Below are 25441 nucleotides of genomic sequence, written 5' to 3' on the forward strand. Positions count from 1 at the left end.
AGAAATATCAACTGCTATTATCATGATTAACAAAAATAGCAATAATACATTATTTGAGAAGTAGATAGCAGATGATCTCCTTAGAGGCATCAATTATTGTCAGACAAGATTAACTGTAGGATACAGAGCTGTTTTTTTTTAATCCAGCATTTTCATGTAGTGGTAGTATATATGATCAGTGGTTCTCCCTCTTAAAATGCAATGTTAATAAAGATGATTTCTGATTGAATATGCTACTTAAAAAATGTGCAAATGTTTAATTTCTAATCCAAAATCAAAGCAAACTTAGTCTTGCAGGAAATATTCTAAAGAAGACAGTCTGACTGATAACATAAATTATTTAATGAATTGCTATATACTTAGAATTAGTTATTATTTCATAGTTTGTTTTATACATTATTCTGAAAAGAATGCTAGTGAAAAACAATTTTGGAGATGAGTTTTTTTGTTATTCTTTATAAGTAAAAGAATTATGTGATTTTTTCAGACAGAAGTAAAATTTTATAACATTTTTCTTCTTTACGTTTGTTTTTATTTTAGTGCGAACAAAACACGTTGCTCAATTCCCTATCCAATGGCAACTGCAATGGTGAGTTAGCTTTCAGGAAAAAGAAAATCTAAGTGTTCACCTTGAATATAGACCAGAGAATAAAATCTTCTTCCCCTTCTCCTCCTCATCTGCCTTCCTCTTCTGTTCTTCTTCCTTTTTTTCTCCTAATTTTCCTCTTCCCTCTACTCTCCTCCTCCCTTCTACTGGCTTTAGCTTAAGCTTATGTTACCAAATAAGCACTAATTCTTTTATCTGCAGAAAATAGATTTAACCATTTGGCTCCTTCTCCCTTCTCTTTCTTTCTCCCACCTCCTCTCCCTTTCTCCCACCTCCTCTCCTGTCTTCTCCCTCTCTCCTTCACTTCTAGTCTTCTTTCTCTTCCTCCTCTCTCTTCTTCTTTCCTCCTTTTTTTCTATTTTCTCTTTCTCCTTTCTCTCTTCTTTTCTTCCTTTTTCTCTTTACTTCTTCCTCCTCCTTGTTCTTTCTTCAATCTCCTCCTCCCATTTTCTTTCTTTTCTTCTTCCCTCCTCTCTCCTTTTCCCTCTCCTTCTTCTTCCTCCTCTCCCACCTCTTTTCCTTTTCTCTCCACTTTCCTCTCCTTCTTCTTTTCATTTACTTAAACATTTGAACCACAAATTGAAATTCATGACATTAGTGTAGTTTTAATATGGATGAGGATTTATCATGAAATATATCTTTGAATACATTTTGGATCTCCACCCAAAACAAACCAGCGATTTAAAGCTATTACATGTTCAGATTTACCTGAAAAATCAGGTGACAATAACAAATATTTTGATGGTGGATGCTTGTTAAATTACCAGGTCAATGTTCTCTAGAAGTTTAATTATCTTTCTTTGCAAACTCATCAATTGATGTGACCGTTGTCTCAGTATAGAGAAAATTAAAACATATACAAGAAAATATGAATGAGAAGTGTTGTGATATTATAACTAAATGATAACAAAAGTGTTGAAACAAATTTGTATATTTATCTTTTAATTTGATATTTACTAAGATTAAAGCATCAGTGTAGTTAAATTATTCATAATTGTGACTTTTGTTTAATATAAAAGGTTATACAAAAATCTCTTATTTTTTGTGTCATGTAATATTTGCTTAGCCAATTTCTTCTAAGTAGATGGAGATAAAAGTGATTTTTATTGGAAATCTTTGACAGATATCTAGTTGTATTACTTTTTATTTTGAATTTTTGGAAATAATTTTAGTTACAAATGTGTTAGATTTTTAAAAATGTTACTAATGGAATGACATCTATTACTTTAAACATATGCTTCAAAATAACTATGTTCTTTTTAGCATGGAGCTAAAGAAATAATATGATTTTTAAAAGAATGAAATAGCATTATACATTTTTCTGTTATTAGATCACAAGTTTGAAGAAATAGGTCGATGCTGAAAATTCAGGGTGAAAACTGGATTTTTTAACTTCTCTTTTTCTTATTAATAAGGGGAAGTCAATTATGGATGTATTTTTTAAATTTACTTTAAATAATTTTTATTTTATTATAGATTCAGGGGAGACGTGCAGGTTGATTACATTGGTATATTGAAAATAGTACCCAATAGGTAGTTTTTCAACTTTCTCCTCATCTCCTACCCTCCCTACTTTTGGAGTTCCCAGTGTCTATTATTTCCATTTATATGTCCATGTGTACTTATTGCTTAGCTCCCACTTATAAGTGAGAACATGTGGTATTTGGTTTTCTATTTCTGAATTAATTCACTTAAAATAATGACCTCCAGCTCCATCCATGTTGCTGAAAAAGACATAATTTCATTCTTTTCTATGGCTGTGTAATATTCCATATTCCTCATATGGAATATGTGGAATTCCAAAATATGGAATATGTGGAATTCCAAAATATAGTACATTTTCTTTATCCAGTCCACTTAGGTTGATTCTATGACTTTTCTATTGTGAATACTACTGTGATAAACATAAGACTGCAGGAGTTTCTTTGATGAAATGATTTATTTTCCTTTGGGTAGATACCCAGTAGTGGGATTGCTAGGTTGAATGGTAGTTCTATTTTTAGTTCTTTGAGAAATCTCCATACTGTTTTCCATGGTGGAGGGCAAGGTTTGAACTAATTTACATTCCCACCCACAGTGTGTAAGCATTTCCTTTTCTCCATATACTTACCAACATCTGTTAGTTTTTGACTTTCTAATAATAGCCTTTCTGACTGGTGTGAGATGGTATCTCATTTGATTTTGATTTGCATTTCTCTGATGATTAATGATGTTGAGCATTTTTCATGTTTGTTGGTCGCATGTATGTCTTCTTTTGAGAAGTGTCTGTTCATGTCCTTTGCTCACTTTTTAGTGGGGTTGTTTTCTTTTTCTCATTGGAGTTCAAATTCCTTATAGATTCTAAATATTAGTCCTTTGTTGGATGCATGGTTTGTACATATCTTTTCCCATTCTCTAGGCTGTCTGCTTAATCTGTTGGTTGTTTCTTTTGCTGTGTAGAAGGCCTCTAGTTTAACTAAGCCCCATTTGTCTACTTTTGTTTTTGTTGCATTTGCTTTGAGATCATAGTCATAAATCTTTTGCTTACACCAATGTCCAGAAGAGTTTTTCCCAGGTTTTCTTCTAGAATTTTTATAGTTTCAGGTCTTATATTTAAGTCGTTAATCCATCTTGAGTTAATTTTTGTATATGATGGAAGTAAGGGTGTAGTTTCATTTGCCTGCATGTGGCTAGCCAGTTTTCCCAGCACCATTTTTGAATAAGAAATCCTTTCTTCATTTTTAATATTTGTTAATATCATTGAGGATCAATTGGTTATAGGTATGTGGATTTATTTCTGGATTCTCTATTCTGTTCCATTGATCTAGTATCTGTTTTTGTACCAGTACCATGCTTTTTTGGTTACTATAGCCTTGTAGTATAGTTTGAAGTTGGATAATGTGAAGCTTCCAGCTTTATTCTTTTTCCTTTAGGATTGCTTTGCCTATTTTAGCTCTATTTTGGTTCCATATGAAGTTTTGAATTATTTTTTCTATTTCTGTGAAAAATGATATAATGTGTTAGGAATTGTATTGGATCTGTAGATTGTTTTGAGTGGTAGTAATTTTAATGACATGGATTCTTCATTTCCATGACCATGGGATGTTTTTCCATTTGTTTGTGTCATCTGCAATTTCTTTCATCAGTGTTTTGTAGTTCTACCCGTAGAGGCCTTTCACGTCCTTGTGTAAATGTATTCCTAGGTAATTTACTTTTTTGTGGCAGTTGTAAATAGGATTGAGTTCTTGATTTGGTCTTTCAGCTTCAGCTTTGTTGGTGTACATAAATGCAACAGATTTTGTGCATTAATTTTGTATCCTGAAACTTTACTGAGTCATTCATTAGTTCCAGAAACCTTTTGGTAGAGTCTTCAGAGTTTTCTAGGTATAGAATTGTATCATTTGTGAAGACAGATAGTTTGACTTCTTCTCTTCCTATTTGGATATTTTTTCTTTCTTTCTCCTGCCTGATTTCTCTGGCTGGCACTTCCAGTACTATGTTGAATAGGAGTGGTGAGAGTGGGCATCCTTGTCTTGTTCCAGTTCTTAAGGAGAATACTATCAGTCTTTGCCATTCAATATGATTTTGGAGATGGTTTGTTGTAGATTGCTTTTATTATTTTGATGTATGTTCCTTTGATACCTAATTTGTTGAGGGTTTGTGTCGTGCAGGGATGTTGGATTTTATTGAATACTTTTTCTGAATTTCTTAAGATAATCACGTGGCTTTTGTTTTTAATTCTGTTTACGTGGTGAACCACATTTATTGATTTACAAATGTTGAACCATCCTTGTGTCCCTGGAATAAAACCCACTTGATCATAATAAATTTTTGTTTTTGATGTGCTGCTGCATTCACTTTGCTAGTATTTTGTTGAAAATTTTTGTGTCTTTGTTTATCAGGTATATTGGCCTTTAGTACTACTTTTTTATTGTGTCCTTACCAGATTTTGGCATCAGGATGACACTGGTTTCAAAGAATGAGTTAGAGAGGACTCTCTCTTCCTCAGTTTTTTGGAATAGTTTCAATGAGCTTGGCACCAGCTCTTCATTGTATGTCTGGTAGAATTTGCCTGTGAATCCATCTGGTCGGGGACTTCTTTTTGGTTGGTAGATTTTTTTTATTACTGAATAAATCTCATAATTCTTTATTGGTCTGATTAGGATTTCAATGTCTTCCTGGTTCAATCTTGGGAGGTTGTATGTTTCCAGGAATTTATCCATTTCCTCTTTGTTTTCTAGTTTGTGTGCATAGAGATGGTCACAGTAGTCTCTGAAGATCTTCTGGACTTCTGTGCTATCAGTTGTGATGTCACCTTTACCATTTCTCATTGTGCTTATTTGAACCTTCTCTCTTTTTTTTCTGTTGGTTTATCTAGCTAATAGTCTATTAATTTTGTTTAGCCTTTCAAAGAACCATTGTTTCATTTCTCCTTGGTATTTTTTTGTCTCAATTTCCTTTAGTTGTACTCTCATTTTTGTTATTTCTTTTCATCTCTTAGCTTTGGGTTTGATTTGTTCTTATTTGTCTAGTTCCTTTGGGTATGATGTCAGGTTGTTAACTTGAGATCTTCCTGTCTTTCTGATGTAGATACTTAATGCTATAAACTTACCTCTTAACACTGTTTTTTTTTGCTGTATCTTTGAGGTTTGTTATGTTGTATCTCTATACTGATTTGTTTCAAAAATACTTTTGATTTCTACCTCAATTTCATTGTTTACTCAAAAGCCATTCAGGAGCAAGTTGCTTAATTTCCATGTAATTGTGTGATTTTGAGAGTTCCTCTTAGTATTGATTTACACTTTTATCCCACTGTATTCCAAAAAGATGCTTGATACGATTTGATTTTTTTTTTGGAATTTATTTAGATTTGCTTTATGATCAAGCATGCGGTCAATTTTACAGAATGTTCCATTTGCAGATGAGAAAAATGTATATTCTGTGCTTGTTATGTGAAATGTTCTGTAGCTGTCTATTAGGTCTATCCAGTCAAGAATCCAATTTAAATCCAGAGTTCCTGTGTTAGTTTTCTGCCTCAGTGATCTTTCTAGTGCTGCCAGTGTGATATTGAAGTCCCCCAGTATTATCGTTTGGCCACTGTCCCTTTTCTTATGTCTAGTATTATTCATTTTATAAATCTGGGTGCTTCAGTGTTTGATGCATATATATTTAGGGGTGGTTAAATCTTGTTGAATTGAAACCTTTATCATTATATAAGGCCCTTCTTTGTCTTTCTTTTTTTTTTGCCATTGTTGGTTTAAAGTCTGTTTTATTTGATACAAGAATAGAAACTCCTGTTCTTTTATGTCTTTCAGTTGTGAGATAGATCTTTCTCCACCCCCTTACTTTGAGCCTGTGAGTGTTATTACACAAAAAATGAGGCTATGGAGGCAGCAGATGGTTGGGTCTTTAAAAAAAAAATCCATTTTGCCAAGCCATATCTTTTAAGTGGAGCATTTATGCCTTTTAAATTCAAGGTTAATATTGATATGTGAGGTTTTGTTCCTGTCATAGTGTTGTTACCTAGTTGCTTTGTAGTCTCAAATGTGTAACTGCTTTATAAAATCTGTGAACTTTGTACGCAATATGCTTTCATGGTAGCAAGTATTGTCCTTTCATTTTCATGTTTAGAACTCTTTCGAACATTTCTTGTAGGGCTGCTCTGGTTGTCCTTAGCATTTCCTTGTCTGAGAAAGACTATTTCTCCTTCTTTTATGAAGCTTAGTTTGATAGAATATAAAATTCTTGGCTGGCGGTTTTTTTTTTTTCTTCAAGAAGGCTAAAAGCAGACCCCCAAACTCTTCTAGCTTGTAATATTTTTGCTGAGAAGTCTACTGTTAGTGTAATGGGATTTCCTTTATAGGTAATTTAGCCCTTTTCTCTAGCTGCCTTTAAGTTTTTTTTTTTTTTTCTTCATGTTGGCCTTGGGTAGTCTGATGACTTTGCTTCAGTGATGTCTTCTTCTACAGTATCTCACATGTGTTTTCTTAATTTCTTGTATCTGGATAATTACCTCACCTGCAAGATAAAAGACATTTCTCTGAATTATTTGCTAAAATATGTTTTTCAAATTGCTTACTTTTTCTTCTTCTCTCTCAGATATGCCTATAAGTTATAGATTTAGTTGTATTACATAATTTCAAATTTCTTAAAGGCTTTTTTTGATTTTTAAAATATCTTTTTCTTTATTTTTCTGTCTGGGTTAATTTGAAAGACTAGTCTTCAAGGTCTAAAATTATTCTTTTTTTCTAGTATATTATTAAAGCTTTCAAATGTGTTTTGAAATTCCTTTAGCGAGTTGTTTAATTCTAGGTGTTCTATTTGGCTTTTATAAAAATATAGCTATCTTTCAAATCTTTGAATTGTTTTCTGGTTTCTTTGTGCGGGTTTTCAACTTTCTTCTGGATCTCACTGAGTTTCTTTGGAATCCACATTTTGAATTCCTTATCTGCCATTTCCGACTTTTCCTTTTGGTTAGAATCAATTGCTAGAAAGTTAGTTTGATCCTTTGGAGGTGTCAAGACACTCTGTCTTTTTGTACTGCAGTAGTTCTTTCACTGATTCCTTCTCATCTGAAGGAGCTCTTGCTTATTTTTGAATTTTATATAATTTGGATGGGACTTTTACATTTTTCACTCTTTTTTCCCTTGAGGGTATACTGCAGTGTATGTTATTTACAATTCTTTGGCTTCATTTCTGGGTGCTTTCAGGGCAAGGTTCTGCATGAGTTCCTTGGTAGTGGACAGCTTCTGTGCACTGGCTTTCTCAGATGCTGCCTGTTGTAGTGATATATCGAATGTAAGAGCCAAAACAGTATCTTCTGCAGGGCTGAGGGTGCAGAGATCTCAGGTAGCTTTTCTCCTGCACTATCACTATGTCCTTCTGGCAGCAAGTTTTTATTTTGTGGGGCAGTTCAGGCTCCAGTCCAGTAGGTGGTATTTAAGAGTAAGAGCTGGCTCACTGCCCAGAAGTCTGATGAGTGGAAGCACTCAGTCTCACGGGAGGATGGCAAGGGGAGATCATGTTGGGCTGTGAGTAGGTCTCCAGGGAAGGGGCAGTGGGGTGAGCACCAGATTCTCAAGCTGAGCTGGCAGGAATGCAGTTTACCTCCCTATCGCACCCCTGCCTCAGGACTCATGACCTTCAGTTTATATAGACTTTGTCCTTTGGCTTATGGCTGCAAAGTGGCTGCAGACTGTGGATGAAGCCCTCTGTCCACTCCCACTAAAACAACTCAGGGCAGAGCCACCTTCCCCAGTCCAGAGCAGACAACTCTGTAGCTTATGTCCTCCATTGCAGGGCTGCTGCTCTTCTGTATAGGAGGGAGAAGTTGGTCCCTGCTCATTGTGCAATCCAAGCAGGGAGGGTTCACTTTCAATGGTGGTGGAGCTGCCATGAAAAGCACTTTCTCCAAGTGCTTTGCTTCACACATACCAGCCCCCAGCAGGGAGAACCTCTTCTGAGTCTGCAATAGCAGATGAGGGGAGTGGGACATGATCACCTCTCCATGTCTATTCCTGGCTGCTGGTGCTGCTCCCTTTCAGTGATTGGTACCACATCTATGTTTCCTTTGTCCCAAGGGGGGCTTTGGTGAGCTGAGTGCCCACCCATAGAAGTGGCTGAAAGTTAGATCTCCAGAGGTCTGAAAGCTCCCCTGGGACCCATTGGTCCTCTGCACCTGCCAAAGTCAGAGCGGGTTGTAGGAGATGTTTGCAGGCAATCTGGTGGTGCAGTGACTCAAGGACAGAGAATCTTCTGGCAGGGCAGAAGTCCACAATAGGTGCAGAATTAGTATGGTGCCATCTTAGCTTAGATCTGAGGAGAGTGAGGGCACACATGTGTGAGCTGGTCACCTGGTTCTTTGACCCTGAGAAGTTCTCAAGTTGCTACCAACAGCATTGCACAGTCACAAGAGCAGAGGGACTCCCTAAGAGTTTGGTGGTCTGCAGATTGTCACAGGGGTGAGGGGAACAGAAAAGCACCCCCACCTATGTTTTCCGTGAACTCTGAGTTCCTCGGCTGCCAGTCTCTCAGACATTGCTGCTTTTTTTGTGTGTGCAACCCTGCTTCTTCCATTAGGATTTCCGACAGGTCCTCGCTCTCTTCCCTCAGTATTCCATTTAGGACATGCCCGTTCACCAACAACTTTGACCTAGTTTTTGAAGAGAACTGGTATCTGATGTCTCCCTAGTCAGCTATCTTGAAAAAAACGAATTACAAATATTTTTAGAAAGCAGGAATGGCATGGTTACTGCCTTATTTCTCAAGTCTTCACTATTTTTCTTTTCCCATTGACTGTCTCTTTCATTTAACATTATTTCCCAAAGAATTTGGTATTTGTTACTATTATGGCTTTATCACTAGGCACAAAAACTTAATAGATGGTCAATTAATGAATAAATGGAAAAAAGGGAGCAAACAAGGGAGGGAGAGCAGGAAAAATGAAGGCAGAAACACTGAGGTCCAAATCATTACCTAAACACTTGTTAGGATTATATAGGGTCATATGGTATATAATATTAACATCACTCCTTGGTAAGAGAGAAAAAGAAACAAGAAAGAAATGAAATATATAATTATATTATAATGTATAATTTTATATTTATATAAATAACATATATTATATATAATATAAAGTATATATAAATATATAATTATATAATTTTATATGTATTTATATATTAAATTGGTATATTTATTAGGTGTATATATATGTTGTAATAAATGTGAGAATGATTCAGAAGCATTTTGCTAAAGGTCTGGGAAAAGGGGAAACTATTCTGAAGAACTTAATTAGGACTATCATCTTTGGCTGAATATCTGGTTGGACGCTAAACTTGGGCTGTTGTCTTCTCTCTTAGATACCAGCTAGGAGAGCCCCAAGTTTCACTGTCTGTCTCATGACCATACACTGGGTCATTATACAAGTTTCAACACATTTCAAATAATGAAAATTATACTGGCAGGTTTCTGTCCAAAATTCAGTTAAGTTGGAAATATTTAACAGAAAGAAATTTACAACAAAAATATAACCCCAAAACTACCATATATTTGGAAATATGTAACAATTAAAAGGAAAAGAGGAAAACTTGTATCATTCACACATGAAATAATTGTATATTTAAAATATAAAAATAATACACTATATTTGAATTAAGTTAAAAGTTTCCTGTAATTCATAATCAATATAAAATCAATTGGTTTCAATATACTAGCATCAAAGAGAAAATACATAAAAGCTACCATTTACAGTATCTTTAAAAAAATATCAAATCTTAGAAGTGAATTTAAATAAAAATGTATAGACCTACACAGGATGAAGGTGTACAACTTTATTATGAGACATTAAAAATACCTGTAGCAAGTAAATATTTATAAATAAATGGAGGGAAACACAATGCCTGTTGATTAGAATACTTGATATCAAAAAGCATAATTTCTAAAACTGATTTATAGATTTATATTTAATATCAAGTAAAGTTACAATAGAATATTTTAATGGCTTTTACAAGCTTATTTAAATTTTTAAATAAAAATGCAAATGGCCAAGAATAGTCAACACTTGAAAAATATGAACAAATGAAGGGTATGTCCTCTTAGCATCAAGATGTATTATAAAGCTCTAATAATCACTGCAGTGTAGTATTGGATCAGAAATAAATAGGTCAATATGACAGAGTAGAGAGCTCAGAGGGGGAAAACCCTCACATGTATTGCAGTTTTATTTATGACAAAAATGGCACTATAGAGCAATGGGAAAGGACAGTCTTGATGATAAATAATGCAGAGACAATTATGTATCTATATGAATGAAATTAGGCCCCTAATCCACACCGTACCACACATATGTATGAGGTAGATCAATCTTAATATAGTAGACAAAATGTAAACTTAGAAGAGCATATAGGAAAATATCTTAAAAGACCTTGGAATAAGTAAATTTCCTTAAAACAAGAAATATAAAGCATTAAGCATAAAGAAAATGATTATTAAACTTCACTATATTATTTTTAAGAACTTTTGTTTACCAGAAGGCACTATATAAAACATGAAAAAATAAGTCAGAGTGGAAGAAGATAGATGTAACTTATAAAATGCAGAAAGGACTGCTTTCTACTACAAATGAACGAGTAAAAAAAGGCAGACAACTCAATAGAAAAATAAGCAAAAAACATGAACAGGCATTTCACATAAAGGGACATTTTCTAAGTTACCAAAATATATACATATAGGAATATGCTTGACTTCACTATTATTATTCACAGCTATTATTGGGGAAATGCAAATTAAATAACTCTATATATATTGGTCAAAATGGAAAAATCTGACAATACCAAGGATTGGTGAGGATACAGGGCAACAAGAAGTCTCCTACAATGTTGGTGGTAGTATAAACTCTTACAAGTTGAGTATCACTCATCTGAAATGTTTATGACTGGAAGTGTTTTATATTTTGAATTTCTTTGGATTTTGGAATATTTATTTATGCATTATAAGGTATCTTGGGAATGGGACCCAACTCTGAACACGAAATTAATTTATGTTTTATATACACCCTATACACATAGTCTGAAGGTAATTTTATACAATATTTTAAATAATTTTGGGCATAAAACAAAGTTTGTGTGCATTTAACCATCAGAAAACAAATGATGTGGACAATCATCTCTGGTTGTTTGTCATTACAATCACTCCTGACTGAATTTATATGCTACTAATAAGCAATCATTTTCTTACATTTATCCACATGTAAGTACTGAACAGTAACAATTATGACATACCATTAAGATAGTAAAATGGTGTGTTCAAGGTAACTTATGATGTCATGTTGACATTCAGAAAGTTTTGGATTTTGGAGCATTTCGGATTTTGCATTTTCCGATTACCGTCTGTGCATCCACCTTGGAAAACGGTTTGGCAATGTATTATAAAATTGAAGATACACATATCCTGTGATCAGCAATTCTGCTCTTAGTTGTACACCCTGAAGAAATGATAATTTATGTGCAGCAAAGTACACAAACAAGAATATTCACAACAATATTGTTTGTAACTGTCCAAACCTGGAAATAGGTGTTCAACTAAAGCAGCAGGTACGTATAAATTGTGACATATTTATACAACTGAGTTTTTACTTAATATATTTGTTATATGTTATACTCACATAATAATGAAAATTATATACATCTTATAAACAATGTTGGGGAAAAAAGCAAGACAAATGGAAACATGTAGTAGGGTTCTAATTTCATTCATATAAACTTAGATGAATAAAAAAGCTGAATTATATTAATTTTTGCACTTCTAAGACAATTAAAAAAAGAATCTGTTAATATTTGTATCTGGAGGAGTTACAAGATTTTTCATAAAATTGTTTATTAATCCCCCAAAACTGGAAATAAGCAAAACACCCATTAGCAGTACAATGGACAAATAATATGTAGAATGTTTTTGTAAGAGGATAAAATACATATTATAATATCAATTGAGTTACAGCATATAATATGTTATAAATCAATATACAACATAATAAAATAGAGTATAAATATATGAATGAACTGCATGGACCCACATTAACATGGATGCATCTCAGATGTCAGCTTTTCTGGTCTTTTCTAGTTTATTGTGGCAAATTTACTTTTACCTATGTTGTGCTCTCAGAGAACACTTATGTAATACTAGAATAATACTTATTTAACTTCTTGAGTGCCTTGCTCTCTTTCTGAACTGAAAAATTTTTAAGGGAGTTTCTTATTTCTGCATCCTGACCAGGCCCACTTTGCACAGAACAGTAGCTGATGGGCATGATCACCTTTGCTGGGTCCTCGTGAAACTCTTTGGTACCCAGTGGCCCTTCGATACTTGTCAGACATAGTTTATCAGAATACTTCTGACATCCTCCTTCTCTCCCCTCCAAAGGTTCCTCGGTCCTCTTATCTGTCTCTCTTGTTGAAGTAATGCCCTGCTGTACTCTCCTATGCTTTAAATGCTGAGGTTATGTGCACTGTGCTTATTTTTTATTCCACATCTTAATTTAATCCCTAAAACCTCCAACTTTGTTTCATTACCTTTACATTTTTACTTCTGTGACTCTGATTCTGTCCTTAATTATGTTAGAAATGAATTAGTATTATCTTCATATTGTTTTTTATCTTATGCTATGAGATAGCCTTTGTTGTATTCTATAGATAGAAAATACCCAGTGTGTATGTGCATACCAGACACAGTAATAGATCAGGGCATTTTTTTCCTATGAGCCAAAGTAGCCTCAGAATCCTCTCAACATGTTGTTGTAAGAAGCTACTACAAATGGAGTTGACTTGCAGCTGAGATCTAATTGCCATTCCAGCTTTATTTCATTCTGTGACATAATGACAGATTAATGTTAAATCACTTCTACTTTAAAAAATCCCTCCTGTTCTTAATAAATTATAATGGTTTCCTTCTGAGGATCAAGTACTACTCCCTAGCGTGGCACCTAAAAGGCTTCCTTATCCTTTCAAATTGCTTTGCTTCTTACCACACATTATACAAGCTCTCCATCCCAGCCAGACAAATCCATTTATGGCTCCAACATCTAACTTAATCATCTCTGGGTCTAAGCCTCTATTTGGATTCTCATAACTAGAACCATCTCCCTTTTCTTCCAATCCAAATTTTATACTTTTTCTGAGGTTTAATAGAGAAGTAAAATATATTGAAGGGACACACTTCTTTTCAATCTTGTTAGGGAGAAAAAAGTCAACTAGATCTATATAGAAGAATTCTCAGTCAAGTAAAGACTGGGATTCAGTATCTTCACCTATAAAGTGGAATTCATAGTAATAGTGAAACAGAGAAATTACCACATGCTTTAATCAATCACATATTGCCTATATGGTTATAGAGTCATTTTATTTATGCATATTTTCATCCTAACTAGATTTTAAGGTAAATAATGCATTTTTAATTTCCATTGTATTATCCTTCATTGTCCAATGAACAAAATATTTGTATAGCAATTCACAGGGCATTATTCTCAATAACTAAAATAGGTAATAGGCAAACGCTCTACTCTTCATTTTAAAATAATTAAAATAATTACCAGAACACTATTCATTTTACTGATGAAGTTGAGGCCCATATGGGAGACTTAACTTGCTCTGGATCATGCAGCTAGTTAGGGGTAGTAGAGGCAGGACTTAAGTCCCTGTTGAAAGTAGGCTGTATACATGAAAGGGGATACTTAAAATTGAGATTCAAGAGGATTGGTCTAAATGCAGCCTGCATGGAAGGAAGCAAGAATGATAGGGCGATAATAATCTAGAGAAGAGGGGTGAAGGGGTGAAGGTTCTATCTTCCTCTTCTTTGGTCACCAGGTTATGAAAATGGAGACGAAGGACTCAAAAGAGATTTCAGCAGTGTAATGAACACCAGCTGGAACTGTTTGGAAGTTGGAGTAAGGGAGAGAAGGATACAAGTGATGATTCTGAAACTTTGAAACTCTCAAACTGGGAATAATAGGGAAGCCAGAAAAACAGCTAAAAGGAAAAGTGAGTTTAGGTAGGACAATGGTAAAATTAAGCTAAATGAAGTCATCCAGGAGACATCAAGTGGGTTTTGGGGACTACAGAATAGATCTAGAAGTGATTAAAGGAAGAAAAGACATAAACTGAGTAAGGGAATGGGCAAGAAGGAAGGATTTAAAAATAGCCCTCTCCCCTAAAAATCGTTTCAGAAGGAAAAGATTTGTAGTTGAGCACATGATAGAATAATCAAAATATATGAAGCAGGGTTACATCAATTATGAAATGGAAATCATGCTATTTCTCTTAGTAAAAATAAAAATTTCTCAATTTTTAGAGACATCTTCCATTACCACTTTTAGTAGTTTGAGTCTCCAAAACACTTCAGTCAGTTTATGTCAATATGAAGAGGCACTCTATTGAGGTCTTTCTTAGCATTATGACTTGCTGGGTCTACCTCCACTGCCTAGTCATCTACTTAACTTCCAATCATTATCAAGTCTCAGCTCACACATCACATTCTTCCATTCACTCCTGCATTAATTCATGCTCTTGTTCACTCAGTTAATCTTTCTTGTACATATTGAACATCTAATAAATCCTGGGCACAACAATGAATGCTGGATATTCAAGGATGAAGAAAGTAGACATGAATTCTGCCATCATAGACCTTGAAACCTAAACAAGTTCCCACCCTTATTACTCATTTCCCAAATAAACAATGCAGGTGTATTAGTTTCCTATTGCTGCTGTAATAAATTGCCACGAGTTTAGTGGCTGAAAACAGCACAGATTTGTTATTTTACAGTTCTAGATGACAGAAGTCACTGAAATTAGTCTGGAGATAAAATCAAGTTTTGGCAGGGCTGCATTCCTTCTAGAGGGTCTAGAGGAGAACTCATTTCCTTGTCCTTTCCAACTTTCAGAGGCCATCTGTATTCCTTGGGTCATGGCCCTGTCCTCCATTTGCAAGCTGCCAGTGTGACATTGTCAAATCTCTCCTCTCATCTTCGAATCTCAGAAGAGATGTGGTCTGTTCCATCACCACATCTTCTCTGACCTCGAACCTCCTGTCTCCTTGTATAACACTGGGCCTACCTGAAAAATCTAGGATAACCTGCCCATCTCAACATCCTTAAATTAATCAAATCTAGAAAGTCCCTTTTGCCATGTAAGCAACATATTCGCAGTTTCTGGAGATTAAAATGTGTACATCTTTAAGGGGCATTATTCTGTCCATCACACAAGGTATCCTTCATCTCCATAGCATTTCCTGCACATCTCCAGCCCTCATCACACTTTAATTTACTAGATCAACTGACTAGTTTCCCTACCTGATTGTGAGTCTGTTGAGGGCAGTGATCACTGTCTTCCTTGTTCATCATTGTACTTACATTTTCTAGGACAGTGCTTACAGTAGGTACTCAATACATCTATATTAGCTGACTGCTGGGAGGAAGGAAGGAAAGAAGGAAGGAAGGAAGGAAAGAAGGAAAGAAATGTTCAATAATATGTGCACATGTTTTCCAAAGGCAATGTTGTGGTTTGTCTTAAATATTTATCTTCTTATTTTCTTGAGAAATTGGAGATATAAATCTGCTTTTCAATAGTTAATTGATATCAACAGAAAATACTTTCTTTTAAAAAATTATGAGTTACTCACAGACTGTCAAGAATCTTTGAAGTATATAAAAAGCACTCTTAAATTATGCAACTATGAATATTTTTTAATTAAAGAAGTTAAGGAATATTCCAGAGGAGAGAGCTGGCTTCCACAGTCTGGAGTTAATTGCCCACCCACACCTGATGGTTAATTTCTTTCTGAAATGTTGTTTTTGTGTAGATAAAACCCATCATTTACCACATTCCACATGGGTATAGATTAGTTGTCTCCTTTGCACATGCTCCAAGCTTACCTCATTTTGCTTAAGGCAGGATATTAGCTGTGCATTCACTTTACTCTTTTCTAGGATTATGTGATTTTTATTGCTCTGGTTGATTTACTTAGGAGTTTAGAACACAAGGTTATAGCCATAAAATTAGTGCAATGGCAGAACTGAAAGGATACTGTGTAAAAGAAAACTTCACTTATTTTTGGAAAAATGTTAGAAATGTCCATTGTATTTAAATTTTCATTTGGGTGAATTGGTAACTTTATCATTAAGACTGTGTTTTTTCATTTAGAAGAAAATCATGAATTGCCTCTCTTAAAATAGCTTACTTAAATTATTATCCACAACTACAAGGCATGAGCCTGTTGTTTTGCTTACTTTATTTTTATTTTTGGATGGCCTGAAAATATACAAATATTTCAGTTAAAGGGATAGCACAGAGGAAGTTGGATAAAAAAATAAAGACGAAGCAAACATGGCATGAACACACTCTCAGACAATGGAAGGGACATTTTAAAATCACTGTTGATAAAGCCCCAAACACTTTCAGAGTTAATAATCTACCATCATGTACATTATGAGATAATTACAAGAAAATAAAGGAAATTGCAAGTACAATTTAGAAGTGAAATATGGTAGGATAGAAAAGGAACAAAAACTTGTTTAAGAATTTTCAATACCTTTTAATCACCATTTTCTAGTCAATTAAATGCAGTTATCAATCTCTCTAAGTAACATATACACAGATTGTTTTTCACTGTAATATTTTTTTAAGTTCAGAATGACAAATAAGTTTTTGATCAGCTAGTAGTGGCTTCCTGAAGCACTGAATTGATGGAAATTGTAAGGTCTTATTTGACCTCAGTGGAAAAAATATCAAAATTCATTAGCCATGTTTGTCGTGGCTGTGGATGGGGATGATTGAACTCATGTCAGACAGTTATAGATAATAATTTATGGAGCATCTTCCAGGAAAAGCAACGCATTGAAATATTTTCCAAATAAAACAACTGCTAATATTCTTTCAGATTACAGTTTCTTTCTAGCAAGCCTGTCTTATAGACATTACTATTATGTTTGGTAGTAAATAAATAATAAGGCTTAAATATCTTAGAAAAATTCATAATCTATTAATTCTTAATATTTAAGTTAAATATGAATGCTAATTTTTTCTATGGAAATTTTTGAACAAATAATTTTAGATTGCAGATTATTTTGAAATATGTACTATTTTATAAAGGAGGTATCATTTGATAAGAACAAGGCTGTATAAGTGGATAAAAAAGGACAAAATTTGACATCAATTTGTGTCATCATTATTTTAAGAAGTATTGTCAAATATGTCAGTGGTTTAAGTCTTTCATTTAATCAAAGCCATTGGATTTTTAAAACTTACTGATGATTTTCTTTATATTTAATAAGAGCACCCACCTTTAAGCAGTGATATGCTGGTGAATAACAAATGATTCTTAGAGTGGGGATATAAGGTCGGATTGTGGAGAAGTTCTGATCTGTAGCATTTGCCAATTTCCATGGTGTAAATATTTCTACTATCACTGATTTTAAGCTACCAACATGCTGTCATGAAGCATGGAAGATATATACACGACTGACTTTCAAGAACTGTCATCATCTGGCCCCAAATCATTACTGACTTTAAAGAAAATAAAATATAAATTTTATTTTCTAAAAAAGTTTGAAAAAGTCAGCATAAGAAATCTTCAAATATTAAGCTCCAATATACATTGTAAACATGATTAGTCTTACTAATTTTTAAATCTTACTTTGTAAGAAAACATCTAACTCCATTATATATATTTTACCTATGTATATTATATAAATTTTTTGTTTTCTTAGAAAGTTTACCTAATATTTAATTGTTAGAGATTTTTATACTGTGAAAATTTAATAGAACGTTTCCAAAAATGTATTTATGACCAGTCAACGTTCCACTGTTGATTAGAACAAGTACTCTCTGCTTAGAGTATTTTTCTATTTCCTGCAATCTTAATACTTTCCTATCTCTGATAATAAGCCAGGGCATATTATACCTGAAAATATAAATAAAAGCTTCTGCATTAGTAGAGATAAATCTTATGTTTAATCAGGCAAATAATGAATGATAATGATTACAGTTGAGTGGTCAGAAGATGAGCTATGTTGTGGCTATTTTCAATTTTGCTTGAGGTTCTAGTTTACCATTTCAGGCCTATGGAAACATAGCCTGAATGTCCACTAACCACTTAGCCCCCCTTGCCCTGGGAGAAACAGCAGAACAGAAGGCACTACTGGAGTACCTGGCATATAGTTGGTCCTCATTAAATGGTTGGATGGGAGCAGAGGGAGTTTGAGATCTTAAGCTGTCATTAGTGTTTGATTAAGGCTGTCCACGTGGTTAGCATACATGTCTACATTACTTCTCCTTTTTGGAATCTGATATATCCTGCAAGGCTGCTTTTTGCATTAAGGCTTCCCTGATTACTCCAAAGAGACTACTCTGTTTTGTAAATTCACATTTGTATTCATTTTATCATTTTAATCATGTCATTTATATACCATTGCTATCCTTGACACTCAGAAGTATTATAAGCTCCTAAAGAAAGGAATAAGACCTCACTCATATTTGTTATCACCCACTCCTTAAAAAAATTACTCCTTAAAAGTTACTGATTATTTAGTGTTATTATCCACTCCTTCTTGAACATAGTACAAACATAACATAGTTATTATTCAGTTAATAGCATTTATTTATATTTATTGGATTAATTATTTATATTAATATATTTATATTTTAATTGTAATTGTAATTTATAATTACAATTACAAATGTAATTAATGTATATACTAATTATTTAATTAAATATAATTTAATTTATAATTGGATTATAAATAATCCAAAAAATTATTTATATTTATTGGATTAATAAATATAAATATAGATCTAAAGATGAAACTGAAAACCAAGTCTTATACCTGACTACCACTTTTCAAATACATAGAAATTACTTTGTAGCATTTCTCCTTTTCCTAACAGTTACTGTCATATATAAATTTTCAGTGTTCATTTTTTATTTTACTGCTTTTTTTTAATCTGTAAGCAGGATTTTTTTTTTTGAGACGGAGTCTCGCTCTGTTGCCCAGGCTGGAGTGCAGTGGCGCGATCTCGGCTCACTGAAAGCTCCGCCTCCCGGGTTCACGCCATTCTCCTGCCTCAGCCTCCCAAGAGGGATTTTTTTTTAGTTGCACTATTTCCCTCATATTTTCTCCCAACTTGAGAAACAACCACAGTCCCACTTTTATGTAGCCACTATACAGAAAAACCTTGAACATTTAAATTAAGAATTTATTTTTTCAGAGAATTTCATAATAATTAACGAATTTGAATTTAAGTGATAGACTTTGCCTACAGTGGTGGGGGAATCAACATATGTGATCTGCTCTGAGAGCCACATTACTCCTCGGAGGGACCCCAAATGTGGCCTGTCACTGTTAAGAAATAGGTCATATCATGTGAGGAAATCATGGCCCTAAGAATATCAATCAAAAAGAGGTCATGAACTCCTAAGTAAAATCTTGTTGTTTTCATCACGTAGATTCAGAGGCCGATTTACTATGAACCGAATGAAGCTTAATTTTCAGGGCCTGTCATACAGATCCCTTCCAAGGCTGTGGGACAAGCCCTAGCAATGGAGTTTTTTTTTTAGTGTGATTCCAAAATTGTATACGCTTCAGGCACCACAAAACGGGGCTCTACTCTGGGCATGCCTATTAAGGAAACATTGTGATATTGTGGAAAAGGTACTATTCAGAATGTCTAGAGACTTTGCTTCTGTCTGTGTTTAGCACTAACTTGCCAGATATCCTTTAAAAATTATTTAAACTTTTAAACTGAACCTCAGTTTGTCCATGTATGAAATGATACTGGTAATTAACCTATTTTGTCTTCTTCTTTGAGTCATGTCATAATCACCTGAAATTGCATTCCAGTAATACAAAATCAGAGAGTTCAGGAATAATTAATAATTTACTGGAAAATGTAAAAATTAGAAGTGTTTAGAATTACTGTTGTTAAACATGAGGCCACTGTTACCCTCCCACCAATCAACAAAGTCAGCAGCAGAAACCTCTTAAAATTCTCCCTAACTCAAGTCTCTGTTTCTCCTACAGAAGAAACTTCACAGTCCTGCCCTAATGAGAAGTGTTCTTTAATCCTGGATTGCAGTGGATTTACCTTTTTTGACTATTCTGGAGTCTCCATGCTTGTTGAGGTATTTATGGAACTTGTGTTTAGAACTGTTTCTTCCCTTTTGTTCAGTAACAGGGGTTTTCACCACCTTCTCTCCATAGTCTTGAGCCTGCTTGTTGCAATACTCATCTCACCCCATTATTTACAAAGGACGTAGAACTTTGCCTACCATCACTGTAGATTTGTTTTCAGGAGATCCTATTCAGCTTCTAGTTGTATGTATGTGTGAGGGTCAGGGATAAGAATATTTGCATGGGGTAGTCAGAGAGAACAGTACATAGACTTGAGATACAGTGGGCATAGGATCTCCTAGGCAGTCAGTTTACAAGGATTCTAGGAAGGAGAAAAGCCCATTCTAAAGCACAGGCTGCATAAGCAAGTGCCTTGATGATGGCAGGAGGTTTTCTCCTACATCACGGTTGGGTAGAGTTTGGCCTAATACCATTTCTGGTCTCACAAGTAGTGCCCAATGCAGGGGCTTTTCTCTGTTCTCTCAGGCAATGGTGCCTCTTTCTCTACCCTATGATCTCCATGTGGTTTCCATGATCCGGGTATGCAAAAAACTAACACTCCACTTATGGCTTTAAAACTGACATAGCTTCCAAACCTCATTTCCACAGATGGAAGAACACCTAATTTTGCCAATTCACAGAAAACTCAGACACTTCTAAGATTTTTTTACCTCCCCCCCCTTTTTTTTTTTTTTTTGAGACGCAGTCTGGCTCTGTTGCCCAGGGTGGAGTGCAGTGGCGCGATCTCGGCTCACTGCAGACTCTGCCTCCCGGGTTCACGCCATTCTCCTGCCTCAGCCTCCCGAGTAGCTGGGACTACAGGCGCCTGCCACCACGCCTGGCTACTTTTTTTGTATTTTTAGTAGAGAAGGGGTTTCACCGTGCTATCCAGGATGGTCTCCATCTCCTGACCTCGTGATCCGCCCACTTTGGCCTCCCAAAGTGCTGGGATTACAGGCGTGAACCTCCTTCTTTTTTTGGTAAATACCAAGTCAACAGGGAATTCACCTTCTTTCTTATTTCTTTTTGTTCTTTCCCTCAATACCCTGAATTGGTGGTGGTGGGACGTCTTGAGGGTGGGGCAGCATCTGTTCCTTGGTTTCCCCAGTCCTCTGCCAGCTTCTGAGCCTGTGAATCGGCTCACTTCATCTTCACGTGTTTACTTCCCAGAGGTTTTCTTACTCAGACCACCTAGAGCCTCCCTGGGTGGCTTGACATTAAACCAAATACTTAATTTAAATCTTATGGAAATTTCTGGAGTTCTTTCCTCACCCTTTGATCTCTCCCTGAGCTCTGGTTGTGTCTGTGCAGCTCAGGGAAGCTGCCACATTTTTATTAGTTCCCCCTCATCATACCAGGGCCCAGAAACTGCTTTGCGGCAGAAAGCTGCCATGGTCGGAGGGCTCACCCCATTTGTCCACCTTTCTCAGGAAACTCAGCCACCCTGTGCTGCCCTGCCTGGTGCCGATTGTCTAAACACCGTTGTTGTATATTTTTGTCCAGTTGTGTACTTCTTTGTGGAGGAGGGGATAGTCTTGTATTAGTTACACAGCATGGTCAGAAAGTGGAAACCAGACATTGACTTTTAAAGGGTTCAGATCAGTATCCTTGAAAAGGTCTCATGTTGTGGACTGGGATTGTTTTCTTGTGGTGTAGCATACCTTGTGTCTCTATTCATTTATATCTTAAATTTACTTTGAAATGTCCAGCCTTTCAAACTCAGGATAGTACAAAGGTCAACATTAGTGTTGCTTTCCTATGAAGATATGGGTGGGAGTGTGTGGAGGGGAATTGCTTAGTATGTGGAAGTCACAGCATAGTCCCAGCTGCATCACACTAGCTAAGGTGCGGGGGACATCATCTCACTTCTCTGGATCTCAGTTTATTCATTTTGTAAAAATAAGGCGGCGATTTTGTTTCAGAATTGGCAGATATTTCGAAAATAAATTGTTTAAAACAATTGAAGTTTAAGTATCAGAGGCCTGAAATCTAGTGGCTACTTTTAGCAAGTCGCCCTTTCTCCCCACGTAATATGTTTTTATTTTCTTGTGGTTCACTATAAAACCTTTGCACAGTTGGACTTAGGATTCAACCTGAATACTTCATGTTTTCTTCTAGCTGAACCTAAATTGTAAACACATGGTTCCTCTTCACAGGAGGGCCTCTTGTATTCGGCATTTTTATTTACTCTATGTTCCTAAAGTCTACGAGAGTCTCTTATAATTGTGTGTTTAAGGCTCTTCTGGGGTGCTCATTGAAAATGCAGTCTTCTGCGTTCTGGTTCTGATCTAGGAGCTTCATTTTAAACACCCATAGGTGATTCTGATGCAGGGGGCTTAAGGATCCTATTTTGAGAAACACTAGGATTTTTTTTTTTTTTTTTTAACTGGGAAAGGCCAATATGGTTTTTTTTTTTTTGTTCAATTCCATTTTAAATTGGTTTCTGAAATTATTAGCTTCCTTCTCTAGATATTACAAACAGGACTTAGGGTTAATAAAGAAAGAAGGAGAAATGGTTACCTACTCCCACTGAGTTTAGGATCCACGGCTGACAATTCAGAGAAATTCAAACAATTTTGGCACTGGGCATGTTGAAAAAAGACTTATTTTTCGTCGTTCATCTTAGTGGTTTTAAAGATCTGTACACTGGAATGACAGGATCTATCAACTGATGCAATTTATTTTTAAATTGGCATAAAATGACATTCCCTCAGCCAGGTGTGTTTTATCTATATATACAAAACCAGCAGTTTTGTGTCAGTTTGCCCTTTTAAATTTCCTTATTATTCCTATTTTCTTTATTTCATTATGGTTACAGTAACAGCGTGATCTATGTTAAGAACATAGACTTTAAAGATAGACTAAGCCTGGTTCAAAATATCATCCATGTACTAGTTCTGTGATCTGGACTTAAGTGTTTACTTGCTTTTCTGTAAACTGGAAGTGGAAATACCCACTTCATCAAGTTGTTGTGAGGCTTAAAAATGATGTATTGCATATAAATCACCTAAGAAAGTGTCTAGCAGTTAGGAAGAACTCAATAATGCTAGTTTCTGTTATTTTTTCTCATTTTAAAAATATCATTTCTTAAAGTGTAAATAATATCATTGCATATTATTTCTTAGTTCCAGCCACCCTGGAAGAAGGTTCAGAGTAAACAGCCACAAGGACTCTTCAGCCCTGCATGGCTTCATGCTTTCTAACAACACTCCTTACATTGTTTTCTTAGTTGCTTTAGCATAAGAAACGTTCTCTTGGGAGTTGTAGGTTGAAGGAAGTAGGCTGATTTCTCTTTATTCTTTTACTTGGGACATTGAGGAAGTCAGTGAACTGGAGATTATATTTATCAGCATCAACAAACCACCCATAGCAATGTGTTTATGTTTCACTGAGCTTAAGAAAAAGTCAAACACTGGGAGGTCACCTTGAAGTAATCATTTTAACTTGCAAAAATGGGAGCCACTTATTCAATGGCAAAGATGCAGTCCATGTTTTTTTGCTGTTTTCTCATTTATGCTTAATAATATGTCTCCCATTATTTCACAATTCTTCTCACATAGAAAGAACTTCTTACTGCTGGAAGAATATGAATGAAATTTTGAATGTACAATGCACACTATTAGAATATATTGTAAATGCACCTTTCTATATATTTTATGTGTAAGATACATCACAATTATATAACAAAATCCATCGTCTGGTAACTAAAACGCCTAAATTTACTTTTACAGAAGTCCATAGACTGACTTTGATTTGGGTGAATTTAAGATCAGAGCCTTTAATAAGTTGTTTCTGCTTGAGATTTTCTAGGACTTAAAAGAGGCAAAACTCTTAAAAGAGGCCAAACAAATGAGTTAGGATCTCTCATCTTGCATTCCTTTTAAAATAGAAGTTGGGTAATCAAACTTGGCTTGGATTATAGTGAGGTTCTCAATTTAACATTCATGCACCGGGTCTGTAGAGCCCGTGAATATGTCCAAATTACTGTAAAATATTAAAGCAAGCAGTAGGTCAGCAGCTTTCTTCACTTTCACAAATGGGTCCTTGTCTTCTATTAAAAGAGGTTGAGAACAATTTTATATCATTCTTATAGGGCAGCAAAGGCACTGTTTTTACTTTTATTAAATGATGTGGAAAAGGTAAGCAGTCAAATTTAGTTTCAGTAAAGGTAGATGCCCTGCTGTATTAATCTTAGTCTTTTAGACGTTTGCCAGATTATGCCTGACTGTGTAACAATGCCTCCCTCTGGTGGTTTGACTTCATAAACATCGGCTTTAAAGAAAGTTTGATTTCTTCTGAAGCCCATCTTATTTTCACCTGCTGGCTATTCTGAATTAATTGTGGGTATCCTATTTTAATTCTTCCAGGTTTACATGGACTGTAAAGGCAGAAGCGTGGATGTATTGTTAGCCCATTGTACAGGTAAGAGAATGTCCCTGACTAACGTTGAATGTGATTTTTCTGTACTTCCACATGTATTCTTATATCACTTGTGCTTTCTTGTAGCTTCCTTGATAAAAGCAATGACATATTATGGAAACCTAGACTCAGAGAAACCAATTTTTTTTGAATCGGTATCTGCTGCAATAAGTCATATCCATTCAAATAAGGTGAGTTGATTAAGTTGGCCTGAAGGAGTTATAAGAATATTCAGAATATAGAATAGAAGCTTTGCATCTTTTATATTAGCTTATTACTCCATTGGCATCTAAAATGTGTTAGCACCTCCACCCCACCCTACCTCAGACTTTCTATTACAGGTAAAAGAATGTTTCCATTCTTTTTTTAGGCCAGTTATAAACTTTTGTTTGATAACTTGGATCTTCCAACAATGCCACTGCTCTGAGGATTGGGTGGTTGCCTATCAATTGCAAACTGCTTACTTGTACAACAAATGCTTCTTCCAGGATCTACTGTCCTGGGGATTTGAATCCACTTTTCTCAAATATAAAAACTCTAAATATGGCCTTATAAGTTTTTTCTGCTCTGATATCTTGCCTCTAAGCTTATATTGCCATCTTTGGAAATACTATTTGCAGAGTCTAGTGCTCACATGATCTGAAGTGTCAAAGTTATCTTACAAATGCTGGGCTTATGGTTTAGTTTTACAATTGTTCTTAGAGCTTTTATTTCCTGCAATTTTTCCTTGAGTTTTGAATTGTTTTGCCTTTCCTCATCCCTAGAATAACATTTGGTGCCTC

At 35.0% G+C, this 25441-nt stretch overlaps 1 protein-coding gene across 2 annotated transcripts in view; it reads left to right on the forward strand.

Moving 5' to 3' along the window:
- SLC26A7 (solute carrier family 26 member 7) overlaps nt 1–25441 on the forward strand; it is a 152955-nt gene that overhangs the window by 123990 nt on the left and 3524 nt on the right. For both annotated transcript variants that reach the window (XM_054499128.2, XM_054499127.2), the window contains 4 exons: nt 541–589; nt 20151–20251; nt 24608–24662; nt 24747–24850. In XM_054499128.2, the coding sequence (XP_054355103.2) occupies nt 541–589; nt 20151–20251; nt 24608–24662; nt 24747–24850 (309 nt within the window). The remainder of the gene's footprint in view (nt 1–540; nt 590–20150; nt 20252–24607; nt 24663–24746; nt 24851–25441) is intronic.

The sequence above is a fragment of the Pongo pygmaeus genome, chromosome 7 (assembly GCF_028885625.2).
Source record: "Pongo pygmaeus isolate AG05252 chromosome 7, NHGRI_mPonPyg2-v2.0_pri, whole genome shotgun sequence".
NCBI classification, from domain to species: domain Eukaryota; kingdom Metazoa; phylum Chordata; class Mammalia; order Primates; family Hominidae; genus Pongo; species Pongo pygmaeus.